This window comes from Coccinella septempunctata, chromosome 8 (genome assembly GCF_907165205.1).
Source record: "Coccinella septempunctata chromosome 8, icCocSept1.1, whole genome shotgun sequence".
Lineage (NCBI taxonomy): Eukaryota > Metazoa > Arthropoda > Insecta > Coleoptera > Coccinellidae > Coccinella > Coccinella septempunctata.
Window position 1 is genome coordinate 31891050 of NC_058196.1, and position 14509 is coordinate 31905558.

General features: G+C 41.3%; 4 protein-coding genes across 5 annotated transcripts; 3 read left to right on the forward strand and 1 right to left on the reverse strand.

The window, feature by feature from the left end:
• The first annotated feature begins 397 nt into the window (after nt 1–397).
• On the forward strand, nt 398–6892 carry LOC123318203 (alpha-amylase-like). Its single transcript, XM_044904817.1, has 7 exons — nt 398–556; nt 718–895; nt 2515–2660; nt 2717–2921; nt 2978–3182; nt 5778–6236; nt 6550–6892. Exons 2-7 carry the CDS (start codon nt 725–727, stop codon nt 6831–6833), a joined length of 1470 nt encoding a protein of 489 aa, XP_044760752.1. The 5' UTR covers nt 398–556; nt 718–724; the 3' UTR covers nt 6834–6892.
• LOC123318208 lies at nt 3189–5871 on the forward strand. Its single transcript, XM_044904823.1, has 2 exons — nt 3189–3988; nt 4074–5871. The coding sequence occupies exons 1-2, from the start codon at nt 3674–3676 to the stop codon at nt 4590–4592; spliced, it is 834 nt and encodes a 277-aa protein (XP_044760758.1). The 5' UTR covers nt 3189–3673; the 3' UTR covers nt 4593–5871.
• LOC123318210 lies at nt 4731–5871 on the forward strand. Its single transcript, XM_044904825.1, has 4 exons — nt 4731–4871; nt 4924–5025; nt 5079–5231; nt 5284–5871. Exons 1-4 carry the CDS (start codon nt 4731–4733, stop codon nt 5335–5337), a joined length of 450 nt encoding a protein of 149 aa, XP_044760760.1. The 3' UTR covers nt 5338–5871.
• Nucleotides 6893–9408: 2516 nt separating the features above from the next.
• On the reverse strand, nt 9409–13862 carry LOC123318201. Of its 2 annotated transcripts, none has more exons than XM_044904814.1 (3): nt 13762–13862; nt 11612–11767; nt 9409–11083 (listed from the first exon to the last, which is right to left on the reverse strand). In XM_044904814.1, the coding sequence occupies exons 1-3, from the start codon at nt 13769–13771 to the stop codon at nt 9558–9560; spliced, it is 1692 nt and encodes a 563-aa protein (XP_044760749.1). In that variant the 5' UTR covers nt 13772–13862; the 3' UTR covers nt 9409–9557. The 2 variants fall into 2 exon arrangements, with proteins under 2 accessions (XP_044760749.1, XP_044760750.1); XM_044904815.1 differs by lacking the exon at nt 13762–13862 and adding an exon at nt 12266–12308 and having other exon boundaries at nt 11612–11762.
• Nucleotides 13863–14509: the final 647 nt, after the last annotated feature.

The window sequence follows — 14509 nt, forward strand, 5'->3', positions numbered from 1 at the left end:
AAAATTTTTCATGGTTTTTCAACAACCTGTATCTTTTAAGCCGAGACGATTCAGAAAAAATGCTGAAGGAAAAAAGTGTTTCTTTTGACCTCAAGAATCTACTGTTGAAATATTTGTACGAGTCGAAGACTTACTAATCTAATTATTCAATCTCAATCAGGGATTTTCATCTGCAACCGCATCTATTGAATATAGGAACTTTTTCCAAAATTGTTTCGAAAACATCCACGTGAGTCCATTGAAAAATCAGATGCAGATATGATACTGCACACAATCGGAGCATTTTTTTGAAAATTTTCAAGTTTTCGATCAAATCGGAGATTAGCAATGGATTAATTTAATTCATAATAAAATCTTATCAATTATTTCAGCTTGAAAAGTCATTATCTTATCACAGAAACTTAATGTATATGAGCCCAATTCATCTGATAAATGTATAATACTTTTGAAATCCTTAGAATTCATTTCAATACGTTCAACTCTGTATTATTCGTTTATTACTCTTAAACATCTGACTGAATGAGAATTTCAGTAAACAGAAGTTCTCTCAATCTCAGTGAGTAGTTGAATTTTCATCACATTTCTTTGATATTTTTAAAATATTCCTGGAATTTATTCAGCACGAATTTTCTCATTATTTTTTCAAATATTCCAATTTCAACCATCATACTTTCCAATCCGGATCTGATCCCGAAATGAAAACTACTTTCTTTCCAGATCCACGATGTTATCAAATTTCTTGCTCATATTCCTACTTGGGTTTGTAACGTCCCAAAAAAACCCCCATTTTCTGGAAGATCGATCGACAATTGTCCATCTTTTCGAATGGAAATGGAAGGATATTGCCCAGGAGTGTGAAAATTTTCTAGCTCCTCATGGATACGCCGGCGTCCAGGTAAGATATTTATATTTGATGTTGAAAATACTGACTGTTAGACATTGTCTCATCGACAATCACAAACAATCTCTGCGAGCTATACAACACTCTTTTGAGGAATATGAATGCTATAGCTCTTCAAAATTGACAAATTTTTTCGAAATTTTCCTCTAAAAGTGATTTATTTCCTAAAATACTGATCCTAGGAAAAATCCAATTGCATATTCGTAATCTACGTCCTCGATTTAGTCAACAAAATGACCCGGGTCCATATAGTTCGAAAAATAAAAAATGCAGTCTGCCTTTCTGTTCTTAGGACCTTCAGTGTCTGAGATTCAGTGTGTGTGTGTGTGTGTGTGTGTGTGTGTGTGTGCGTGCGAGCGTGCGCGCGCGTTTGTGTGTGTGTGTGTGTGTGTGTGTGTGTCGAGTGTCTTGTGTCGAGCGTCGAGTGTCGAGTGTCGAGTGTCGTGTGTCGAGTTTCGAGTGTCGAGTGTCGAGTGTCGAGTGTCGAGTGTCGAGTGTCGAGTGTCGAGTGTCGAGTGTCGAGTGTCGAGTGTCGAGTGTCGAGTGTCAAGTGTCGAGTGTCGAGTGTCGAGTGTCGAGTGTCAAGTGTCGAGTGTCGAGTGTCGAGTGTCAAGTGTCGAGTGTCGAGTGTCGAGTGTCGAGTGTCCAGTGTCGAGTGTCGAGTGTCGAGTGTCGAGTGTCAAGTGTCGAGTGTCGAGTGTCGAGTGTCTGTGTGTGCGTCTGTGTGGTGTGTGTGGGGTGGGTGTGTGTGGGGTGGGTGTGTGTGGGGTGGGTGTGTGTGGTGTGGGTGTGTGTGGGATGGGTGTGTGTGTGTGTGTCGAGTGTCGTGTGTGGAGTGTATGGGTGGGTTGTGTGTGTGTGTGTGTGTGTGTGTGATGTGTGGTGTGTGTGTGTGTGTGTGTGTGTGTGTGTGTGTGTGTGTGTGTGTGTGGGATGGGTGTGTGGGATGGGTGTGTGGGATGGTTGTGTGGGATGGTTGTGTGGGATGGGTGTGTGGGATGGGTGTGTGGGATGGTTGTGTGGGATGGGTGTGTGGGATGGTTGTGTGGGATGGGTGTGTGGGATGGGTGTGTGGGATGGGTGTGTGTGTGTGTGGGTGGGTGTGCGTGTGTCGAGTGTCGAGTGTCGTGTGTCGAGTGTCGTGTGTCGAGTGTCGTGTGTCGAGTGTCGTGTGTCGAGTGTCGAGTGTCGAGTGTCGTGTGTCGAGTGTCGAGTGTCGAGTGTCGAGTGACAAGTGTCGAGTGTCATGTGTCGGGTGTCGAGTGTAGAGTGTCGAGTGTGTGGCGTGTGTGTGTGTGTGTGTGGGGTGTGTGTGGGTGAAGTGTGTGTGTGTGGGTGGAGTGTGTGTGTGGGGTGTGTGTGGTTGGACTGTGTGTGGGTGTGGTGTGTGTATGGTGTGTGTGTGGGGGGTGTGCGTGTGTGGTGTGCGTGTGTGGTGTTAGATATTGTCCATCGACAATCACAAACAATCTCTGCGAGCTATACAACACTCTTTTGAGGAACATGAGGAGAGGCAATTCTTATTGGCGCCCAAACAGGGACTTCTAAAAGATGACTTCAGTTGTATCGTCTTCCACACTCATACATCAAGTAATGTCCATAATTCCTTCCAGATCTCACCTCCAAACGAAAATTTGATCCTAAGTTCTCGACCTTGGTTCGAACGATATCAACCTCTCAGTTACGTTCTGGAAACACGGTCCGGAAGTGAAAAGGAATTGGAGGAAATGTCCAGGAGATGCAACAAAGTAGGGGTCAGGTAAGTACCGTTTTCCCATGGAGAGAAATCCAACTATTATAGGCAATATTTCTTAGGATATTCGCAGATATCATCTTCAACCACATGACAGGAAGCGACGGTATTGGAACCGCTGGTAACAGAGGTGAAGCTACCAACGACAATTACCCTGGTGTACCATATACCAGAGAGCATTTCCACGATCCGTGTACCATCACAAACTACAACGATGCATATCAAGTGAGAAACTGCGAACTTGTCGGACTAAGAGATTTGAATCAGGTAAATTTAAGGGGATATTTCATCTTTCTTAGGATTAAGTTGATGGTGGTTTTCAGACAGAAGAATACGTAAGGGACAAGGTGGTGGACTTCTTGAACCACTTGATAGACCTCGGCGTGGCAGGGTTCAGGATAGATGCAGCCAAGCACATGCTACCGGAGGACATGGGGATAATTTTTGGAAGATTGAAGGATCTCAACACGGATTATGGCTTCGCACCGGGCTCCAGAGCTTTTATTTATCAGGAAGTTGCTGGCTTTGGTGAGTACTCAGTTGTCCAAGACTCAAGTTTCGTTAACTGTAGTGAAGTTTTGAAATATTTATCGATAATGAACAAAACGACATTTTATCACTAGTCAATCAAAAATCATTCGTCACATCTCTATTGACGCTCGAGAATTTGCTTTTCCGAAGACCTTTTATGCACAAATTCGGAAACTAGAATTACTTTCTCTACATCGATTCTCCCCTAAGTGTATGTTTCCCTATATTTTTACCGATCGCCCAAAATATCTCCATGAATACCTAAAAAAATAATTAAAGAGACATTTCTTTCCACCTTTGATGTACGAGCATTGAATTTGCTGTAAAGGCTGATAAGTGGCCATTTAACCCAAATTTTCTCGATATATGCGCACCCCTTTGTAATAAATACGACGAACAGAAAGTGTTCGAGGGAAAAGTAAGTGAACAGAAAAGTTTCGATGAACTCCAGAGAGCTGTTTCACATCTGAGGGACTTATATATCTGAAATGGGCACCAAACATACCAAACCCTGTAAATATAACAACTTTTCGTCAACATCACTTCACGTACAAACACTCCATATTCAAGTACGTATTTGTTCTTATACCTTTCGAGTAAATAATAAAATTTTAGGCCCAATGTTTCACGAGAGGTTTCCTTTTTGTGGACATGCATACGAAATTCCAGTTTTGAGAGCCTTAACATTTATGACAATAGCTGGATTGATTGTGAACATCCTTATGACCGTAGTTTTCTTCTATATGCACTGGAACTTTCGTCTCTTGATCAAAAACTCATTCATGCTCATAATTGCCTGTTTCGTAAGTGAACATTTTTGAAACAATGACCCTTTAACGGAGAAAATACGAGTCCATCATAAAAGAGGATTACTATATTTCATTTCAGACGATGATTATGGTATTGGAGGCCCTAATAACATCGGAAATCCACTTCGAAGTGAATGTATTAAGAGAAAAAATGTTTCCTCTTAGCGAAGCAGGACCTGAAACTCTTCAACGGATCAAAAAGGACATAAGTTTCCTCAGATACTCCAGAATATTCGTCGTGGTATTTCTATTCATCAGTGCCATGTTCTGTACGCCGATCTCTGGAGACATAAGGGAGTTTTTCTGCATAGTTTATCTGGTGGAGGATATCGAGAACGCCTTCTGGTACCCTTATCTCAAGTACATCCTTTTCGTGCTGAAAATTATTTTCGTCCTTTCCTTTTCGAATCCCCTGTACATGATGCTCTGCGTGATCGGTGATAACTTTTACGGATTGATGATTCTAAGGGAGAAGGTCAACTCTATCGAGCAAATATTCGGTAGGAAGGAAATATGGTACAGAGATCAGGCGTACCAGAAATATGTTAGGATGACGTTGATAAGATGCATTCAGCAACATCGAATTATATTGGCGTAATAATCATTAAAACTCTACTCATTCGTCAGTCAAAGGTCAAGAACGTATGGCTTTTTGAGGCAAATTTCTGTCGAAGGCTTAGATCGTATACTTGTTGTAGTTTTTTAGGTTCTTGACCTTCGACCATTTTCAGCACGAATGCGAATAACAACTTTATCTCAATTCGGATTTCATTCAAGGTACCACAAAATGGGTTCGAAGATATGTCGGAGGTGTTTACCCACAGTTTTCATTGTGGTAGTGCTTCTTTTCACATCTTTCTATTTCTATGTTAACATGGTAAGACAGTCCTCACTGGCCGAGCCTAGGTCATGAAATTTGTATGTTACAGAATATAAGCAAGGAAGTTATGAGTAAATCACTATTCATCATAGCGCTTTGCATATATTTCACTTATCTGTTCACCTGCGCAGCTCAGAATCTCATAGATGAGGTGACTAGGTACCCTCAGTCACAAAATATGATTTTAACGGAAGATTTTTTTAGTCCGAGCAGCTTTATCTCGATTTGTGTGCCTGTCCTTGGTTCTTATGGAATAAATCGAATAAATCGATATACTTCATGTTCCTCATACATGCTAAAGAACCTCTCACTGTGCGATCCTTCGGCTTGGAATATAGTTATGCCGTCATAGTTCGGGTGAGTCGACACCGTTAAGAAATGCTCAAAAGACAGATCGTTGATTTTTCAGTTGGCTAAAACTACCATGTCTCTACTGACCGCTCTCCAGGAGCTAACCTCTTGAATTCCGATATGATACAAATGCTGAAGAAGGAATTGAATAAGTCATAATTCACGATTTTTCAAGATGCACCCAGAAATTTGTTCAGATCTGTACTAATAAACTTCATTGAGAAAATAATAGTAGCCTTTTATTACAGTCTCTGAGCAAATCCCAGATAAGTCAACTAAGCAACTGTTGACGGATTTCGGGATCATTGTCCCTCATCGGAACAGTGTTGCGTTTTAACGTGTCGACTTTTCTGGAATTTCCTAATGTCTAGCTCGCATTATTGGAACCACAATTCTTCGGAAATTATGACCTCCTATCTTTTCTGCAACCGTCGCTCGAATCTGACGCTGCTTGGTTTTCCACGAAACAATTGGGGGTTCTTTCTCTTTACTACACAAACGAATTGACCGCTTATTCGAATTTGAAACACTTCCTCCTTCGATTCATTACAGGTGGCGACGCAGTACCAAGAGAACTATACACCGGCATCGGTACTGTCCTCGAGTTCAAATACGGCAACCGTCTCAGCAACGTTTTCAAGAAAAACGACAAGATGAGGTTCTTGGACAGCTGGGGACCAGCGTGGGGCTTAGTAGATCCGGGCAGCGACTCTGTGACCTTCATAGACAACCACGACTCCCAGAGGAGCGACGGCAGCATCTTGAACTACAAGAGCTCGAAGCCCTACAAGATGGCGATCGCCTTCATGCTGGCCCACCCTTACAACGGTACCCCGAGGATCATCTCCAGCTTCGATTTCGTAGACACCAACACTCCACCGCCCCAGGACTCCAACGGCAACTTGATATCGCCGGGATTCAACAGCGACGACACCTGCACCAACGGGTACATCTGCGAGCACAGATGGCGCCAGATCTACAACATGGTCGAGTTCAGGAACGTGGTGAGAGGTGAGTTATCGCTTGATCGATTCATCTACTGTACTCCCCGTATTACTGTTGATAGATTGGTGAAATCATGGCTTATCTGCGAGGATATATCGAAAAATTCTTAGCCTATTATAGAACCAAACAAAATTTCAATGTCAAAATATGTTATTACTCAACGTATTCTCCAAATTCGCCGGTCTGATAAAATCATGTCATGAACTGCATCGATATTTTCGGGGACTGACACAGAAACTGGCCTTCCCGATCTCTGATCATCTTCTCCTCATGAAACTGTCCTATATTCTTCCAGCGATTCATCGCTTTTGTTTTGCAGACACCGGCATAAACGACTGGCAAACAATGGCCGATCAACAGGTGGCCTTCTGCAGGGGCAACAAGGGATTCATCGTGTTCAATAACGAGGGTAACATGGATACGCAAGTTCATGCCTGCGTGCCGCCCGGAGAATACTGCGACGTCATATCCGGAAGTCTGGTAGACGGAAGGTGCACCGGTAAGGTGATCGTCGTGGATCAGGATTGCAACACCCACATCACCCTGTACGACAGCGAGGAGGACGGAGTCATAGCTATACATCAGAACTCGAAGAGGAATTAGTTAACTCGTAGAAGTTTCCAAATGCTGATGAAATAGGTATTTCATCAATAAAAACGTGTCAAAAATGCTTCGGGTTTGATTATCCTGAGACACTTATGAAGCTGAAGCCTCATATGCTGAAATATATCCAGTCGTTGACTGTTAGAACGTAAATAACTGATCCAAAATTCTTGCCTTAAACTCCTCAACTTTTGTGGGCCATCTAGCCATATCCTAAGTTGATTACAACCCAAAAAGTCGACAGGTACAGGCTTGTCCGTAAGAAACAGACCAAATAAACGCCAAAAAGTCAAGGTGGAATCTTCGCTCTAGGCGGTCGTGCAAACGAAGGTGTAGAATTGAGATGTTAAACCGCTTCTTTTCAGCCGATAAGATCTTATCGGCAAACACGTCAATTACGAGAGAGAGGAAGTCAACCAGAAGGCGTCGCTCTCATCCAACGATTCTCGTGTGAATATTAGACGGCATTAAATTTCATGTCTAACACATTATTTCGACACTGCCACGCTAATTGTTCTCTTGTTCCCTGTTTGCATTGAAAGGGAATATTCACTTCCGATTTTAAACGCATGATGTAACTTTAATGCCGAAACGCATACATGTGCTGACACACTATCAATTAGTATGTTCACGAGAATTGTTACGCGCGCTTGTCGGTGTACTTCTGGAACTTAATGGGAAAATGTATAGTGAGGGATGTTTCAATTCCTCAATATACAGGGCATCCCAAATTCGATGTCCAGTGAGAGGATCTCAGTCAGAAACTAGAATAGCTAGAGCAAAACCGTTGACACATTTCCTAGCTCTTTTTCACAGAAACAAAGAATGGTGAAAACCGTAGCCTTCTACGATCCTTAGTTTTTGATTTATTAAAAAAAAACATGAGATTTTGACGATTTCGAAAAATTCTCATAACTTTTTCATTTTTGAAGTTACAGAACTGAATTTGAACCTTCTAGTGGCACTTTTTCAAGTAGAATCCACTACTGAGCACAAAAATTCCCAACTGATACTACAGAATACCTGGTGACTCAAGTTAAATAAAAATTTTACAGAGCTTGAATCAAGAGAGAAGGTATGTAGGTTGGAATAATACGCAAACATCTTTCATCGAATCAGACGCAAAGATAACGAAACCTGACGTATGATGAAAATTTATAACAATATCGACGCGTATAATTATATTGCAGTCAGTGAGTCAACTGACACCGACGAGGAAAACGTAATAAAATAGATGAGATATATGTGGGAAGGATACAATAGGAACGGACAACCCGTTCATGTCTGTCGTTAATCCATCTTCGTTTCAATCTTGAACAAATAGATGAGACGAGGTGTGAATCGTCTTCGATCCCAGAGAGTGTGGCAATTTTGCGAAAGAAATATGTCCGAGCAACGCTCTAAGAGAAATCGAGAAATAATTAAACAGTCAGCCAACATGCTCCTAGTCAAAGGTATTTTTCGTAATTTTTGGCCTATGAGGCCATCAACAGTGCCACCCTGAAGTACAGGATGAGTTTGGAGTCGTACAAATATTTTAACAGCAGATTCTTGAGGTCAAAAGAAACACTGGTATAGGAAATACCATTTTTTCCGATTCGGCCCTGATAAAAAGATGTAGCCATTTTAAGTTTTCATAATGAGATTTGTACCCTGGAATAAGATGCTGAATCTGTGACAAATTACCTTCAGAATAACTCTATCTAACAGTAGAGGTGGATACTGGAAAGTTAGGAAGAAAAAATGAAAGGCGGAGTGCATTCTGTTCCCTCTGGGTTTTCACACCAGCAGAGAAGACTTGTATTCAGCCAAAGTAGGTACCCTATTTCTCGAATTTCACAGATAATTTTTGATTTTTCAACATCAAATTACTCAAAAACGGCGCATTATAAAAAAAAAATACTTTTATTTTACAAAATATTCATTAGATAGCGTCCAACTTAGTTTCAAGAGTTGGGTTCTTTGAATTATTGGTATTTTTATGGTAAGTAAACTGGAAGACGTGGGTGATATCTTGTATTTGAAAAAGATCCATCGAATAAATGAAAAACTATATTCCGAAATTCATTTCATTCGATAAAACCGTTTGTGAGATAGAACTAAAAATAATGATTTTTTTTATGGTTTTTCAACAGCCTGTATCTTTTAAACCGAGCCAATTCGGAAAAAATGGTAAAGGGAAAAAGTGTTTCTTTTGACCTCAAGAATCTACTATTGAAATATTTGTACGAGTCAAAGACTCACTTTGTATAATAGGCGTTGGAATTAATTATTTGTATCTCATAAACTGGGGCTCTGTCAATCAGCCAACAATAGAAACTGTGTGCGATCAGCGAAATGAAAATTTGAAATCAGAATTGAAAACACCCACTTATCCGTCAGTAAAACAAAAAATTAAGGACAACAATATATTAGTCCAAAATCTATGAGAAATAATCGAAAGCATGACTTTATTTAAATTCACAGTGAAACATACACGTATTGAAGTTTAGTATATGTTTATACCGACAATACCCGTTGTTTTAGCCCAAGGAATTAGCTGTAACTCTTGGTCCAAAAAGCACTCCATTCAGCATAAAATGAATGAACAGATCATTCAAAGCATTCTCCATCGCTGGCTACCACTTTGTTCCACCTAGAAAAACTGCCTCGCCTCCCGAGGCAGTCCGAGTTGCGAACCAATTTCCGATTTTCGCTGTAAAAGTGAGCCAGCGATATGCCAGATCACTTTTTACGATACCAAAACATAAATCTCATCCGACAGAACCCCGACACGACCCAATCGGAGCACCTCAAAACAAAATCAGCGTCCACAACCTCGTAAACAAACAACAACCCAGACCAGATCCAACCGCACACCAGGATCGCGAACGACAGTCGCAGATGCGTCATGGTCAGGGCCTGGTGCGGCCGCGTCTCCTCCGCTATCTCGGCGATCCTCGCGTAATCCTTGGTCACCTTCTGTACGAAACCGTGCGCCAGCAGATCCAACAGCACGCTCTCCACCATGGGGTACAGCGGATGCCCCCTCCTGAAGATCGAATTGAACGTCATGCCGCTCACCACGGCGCCGATCCTCTTCAGCTTGAACCTGCCGTCTTCGTCGGTGTACCTCTTCGCCAGGTACAACAGCTTGGTTTTGGCCCTCAGTACCACCATGTCTTTCGCGTTGGCCGTCCTGTCTATGCAGGTGAAGCCGAAGTCGCAGGGTACCGCGTGGGTTTTCAGGTACGCCGTCATCTTCTCGTCTTGAGTGAACAGATCGATCAGCATCGGTAGGAAACCGATCTTTAAATCGTGTCTCATCACGTCCTCCAAGGAGTTCAACTGGTTCTCGTAGTTATCCTCCGAGAGGAACTCGATGAACTTACATTTATACGCGACGTTCATCACCAAGCTCTCCAGGATCAAGCATAACACCACGATGGTCTCTGTGACGTTCCTGGGTTTCAGGAGAACATCCTGTTCCACCGCCAGCTTGTACAATGCCCATAACTTCTGGAAAAACCCAGTTTTTTCGCGGGTTTTCACGAGTAGCACGTTGGTGAAGCACCAAAACAACAACAGGGCGAAAATGGTAGAGATCCAAGAGTACCAGACCGTTTTCGAGAGTATCTGATAAATATACTTCCATTTGGGTATCTGTTCGGCTGTTGGGGCGTACCAAAACAGGTTATCGGTGAAGCTGGGGGTGGTGAAATCGTACACGTTCAAGAAACGTCCCATGGTACCCTGCAGGAAATAATCGCAGAACCTGCTCTTCATCCAGCCCTGCAATCTCTTCTCCGTCCTCTTCTTCTTCCTCTTCTCCATCAGAGCCACTCTCTTGAAGACCGTCCTGATCCCCATCTTCTCGTGGATCATCTCGTGTATGTCCAGAACCATACCCTTCCGACTGTCCCACAGATGGTTCATGGTGAACGGCGGGTCGTACGTGTAACAGACGGAGATCGTCTTGTATCTCCACCTCTTCCTGTTCCTCAGCCAACTGGATATGGATCTACGCAGCTGTCTCTCGTTGGAACAGCTGCCGAGGAGTTTGGTTTGCACCTCGAACTTCCTGAATTCTCCGACCTTGATCTGGCCGGAGGACACGTTGACGAATACGGTGTCCTTCTTGAGTTCGGTGAAGTGTCTCATGTTCTTCGAGGACATGTCCTCGCGCGCTGAATAGAATATCTGCCTGGTGGTGGTCAGGAGGCGTTTGTCGAGCGATTTGAACAAGATGGACTTCTTGAAGTCGTCCAGACCTGCAAATGAAATCTCTTCAGTTCGGATGTTATTCTTGAAGGAACTTCTATTGGTTCGATGGTTTCATCGAAGATCTACCAAGGCTCGACTAGTTTTCCGCCTTCTGGTGTGCTTAACTTTCTCTGGTCTCCGTTTTTGACAAAACACATGTCAGAAGGGGTCATATGACGTGTATTGAAAAAAAAATTTACCCAAGGAGAGGTTTTTGGCCAAGAATATCAAGAAATCACCTCCTCCACTTTCAGTACTACCAAAGAGACAGGTACAGGTGCCCTGTACAGAGGTCTAATCACAATTTATGACACGAACTCAGGATTTTGACAAATCCACTTTCAAAATGCTATTGACCTTTTGAATATTCCCTCGATTTTTCAGAAGAAAAAACTGACAAATATAAAAGAAAATAAAAAAATTTAAAGAATAAAAATAAAAAAGAAAAAAGAAGATAAAAAAATAAAATAAAAGTAGATTCGAGAGAAAGAAGGCCTTGTAATTTTTTTTTCCTGATACGAACAATGTCCTCTCACCTGTCGTTATAACAGGAATATTGAACTCGTAATGATCTTCCATGAACAAAACTATATTCGTATCCAGACTATTATCGTCAATTATCGATTGAACGCATTGAAGGAATGCCAAATTATGAATCACAGAGATTGGGTGCAACATTTTCGTAGTCTTATCTGCAAAAATAAGTTATTAAAAATGTTGAACAGCATTGGTAAACTTAGGTAATTCGTGTTTCACATTAAAAAACATTCAGATATTGACCTGGAATCTATTAACTCTCACTCACCTTCGGTAGAACCCTTGATTTTAGATTATTTTGTCAATAATCAAGGATTTTAAGTATACATTCTCCCTCGCCAGATTCAACAGTCTCACGAATGGAAAAACTATGGAAAAATGATCACAATTTCCAATGAAAATTGATGGTACAATATTATAGTTTAACAACAACTGTCATCAAATATATTCGATTACAAGAAAGTTTCTCAATTAATCCCTGAACATCAAATTCAGTTCATCCTTATATACTCAAAGATTCGTAATTCATTTTAATGAATTTCAACCGAAAACAGTTGGACAGTTCTGAATCTGACAGCACTTGGATGCTATCAGCAACTAACTTGATTATGTGGGATGACATGTAGTTTTGAGGAAAACTACATTTTTACTACATTTCAATCTGTGATCGGTGGTGAATCTGCCATTGTCCATTCCTTTCATCCTCCCATCAAACGGAATAAGAAAGTGCGTAATGTCACCGCGTGTATCTCGTCGATCTAAACAACACCGTGACCCCTCAAAAACGCCATCGAATAAACGTCACTTTCACCTTTCATCAAATCCACATCGTCCCAGGATCAAGGTCAGCTCGATCTTCGAGCGATCATAAATAGGCAAATTACTCTATGTTGTGCCACGAGATTGTGAAATTAAGCGCTCGAGTAGTGAGTACTCGTGACATGGGAGTACTTACTTTCGGAATTTTCGACATTGATTCAATACCGTAGGTACTGCTCGTCGTGATGGGGAAGAATAGATCCTAATCAATTGCGCTGATCGTTCATCGCCTAAATGAGATGAAAATCACCGGTGATTCTCGTTTCGTGGACGGACAATTCGTCCAAGACGTTTTAAAATTTAAATTTACCCAGATTGTCGTTGTTTCAGATTCATGTTGAAGGAATTAGAGACAATTGATGGAAATGTGCTTCAATTGATATATCAAGCTAGATTCTATAGTGTGAGTCTTCGGCACGTATGAAAATTTCAACAGTAGATTCTTGACACCCCCCCCGGCCCTGATAAAAAGATATAGCCATTTTAAGTTTTCATAATGAGATTTGTCAACCCTGGAATGAGAAGCTAAATCTGTGACTAATTACCTTCAGAATAACTAGCTAACAGTAGAGTTGGACACTGGAAAGTTAGGAAGAAAATATGAACGGCGGAGTGCATTCTGTTCCCTCTGGGTTTTCACACCAGCAGAGAAGAGTTGCATTCAGCCAAAGTACCCCATTTCTCGAATTTCACAGATAATTTTTGATTGTTTAACATCAAATTACTCGAAAACGGAGCATTATGCGAGAATTATACTTTTATTTTACAAAACTTTCAAATATTCATTACATAGCGTCCAACTTAGTTTCAAGAGTTGGGTTCTTTGAATTTTTGGTAATTTTATGGTACGTAATGGATATAATGAGAAAACTGGAAGACGTTTGTGATATCTTGTATTCGGAAAAGATTCATCAAATGTATCTACTGTTAAAATATTTGTACGAGTCAAAGACAGACGCTGTATGCGTGAATTCGATGAGAATATCTACGTTTTTCACTTATGGGAATACGCCACTATTGTCAACTTTTTTTATCTCTTGTGCTAAGGGTGGAAAAAAATAGCTTCTTTATTTTAAATACTTTTTTGATCTCATCTTAAGCCCGTTTGCAACAGCAGAGAATTATCTACCAAATTCCTGGCTGTTGCAAACGAGTTTTATACAAGAAAATAGCTTATAACCTGAAACTCATAACCAAAGTTGTCTCTGTTATAACTGACGATATTCGCGACAGAAGAAACCTTCCGTATTTTACTGAATTTATTCCAACTTATAGACTCTCAATGTAGAAGGTAGAAGATCTCTTTACTTTCCGTTACATAAACTCTCACTTCGTTCCATTTCCTCACAGAATAAATCGCATTACGACCATGTCTAACCCATCCAAAAGATAAAGCAACTCGTCTTCCTTGCCGAAACCACACACACATACTCTCTATAAACGGACTTGGACGTACATAGATCGTAGGAGTGAATCGAACACGATGCTATTGCCACAGAGAGATGAGAAAACGAAATCCCGGTTGAATAATGGAGCAATTACGGTTTACGGACATGCATGATTTCCCCGTAATGGTTCTACGTCGCCGTTCCATAAATTCGTATATTGTTCTCTAGATACTACACGTGACCGATCTCCTTCATCGATCCGATTTGGCTCGAAGAAACGCATTCGAAATAAAAATTTTAAGATATGGATGTTGTGCCATCCAAGAAGATGCTCGATGTTGGAGAGGTACGCGTTTTGCGCAACATCTAGTTATCCACACAAGGCAAACGCAGTTGATTAATCAGACAAGAAAATGATAATATACAGGTTGAGGCAGAGCGAATTGACGAGTTTCGAATAAGTTGCTCTTTGAGTTCCCCAGGGTCTTTAGTTTTTAGTACGCACCATGATTCGTACTCAACAGGGCTTTACTACATCGCAGTGGGCTTTCATTCATTTCATGCTTCCTGTGTGTTTCGACCTGGAACATCGAGAACCTCCAAAGTTGACGTGCACCGCCACGTAACAAGCATTCATATTCGCGAAATGAAAAGATTCTCGCACCAATTCAAGGAAATACCTACGCGCCA

Coding starts and splice junctions, on each gene's coding strand:
- LOC123318203 (XM_044904817.1), top strand. CDS start 725: ATGTTATCAAATTTCTTGCTCATATTCCTACTTGGGTTTGTAACGTCC. Junction 896..2,514: donor ATGGATACGCCGGCGTCCAG/GTAAGATATTTA, acceptor AATTCCTTCCAG/ATCTCACCTCCAAACGAAAA. Junction 3,183..5,777: donor TCAGGAAGTTGCTGGCTTTG/GTGAGTACTCAG, acceptor GATTCATTACAG/GTGGCGACGCAGTACCAAGA.
- LOC123318208 (XM_044904823.1), top strand. CDS start 3,674: ATGGGCACCAAACATACCAAACCCTGTAAATATAACAACTTTTCGTCA. Junction 3,989..4,073: donor TGCTCATAATTGCCTGTTTC/GTAAGTGAACAT, acceptor ATTTCATTTCAG/ACGATGATTATGGTATTGGA.
- LOC123318210 (XM_044904825.1), top strand. CDS start 4,731: ATGCGAATAACAACTTTATCTCAATTCGGATTTCATTCAAGGTACCAC. Junction 5,026..5,078: donor CTCAGAATCTCATAGATGAG/GTGACTAGGTAC, acceptor AGATTTTTTTAG/TCCGAGCAGCTTTATCTCGA. Junction 5,232..5,283: donor GTTATGCCGTCATAGTTCGG/GTGAGTCGACAC, acceptor TTGATTTTTCAG/TTGGCTAAAACTACCATGTC.
- LOC123318201 (XM_044904814.1), bottom strand. Junction 11,084..11,611: donor TATTCCTGTTATAACGACAG/GTGAGAGGACAT, acceptor TTTCATTTGCAG/GTCTGGACGACTTCAAGAAG.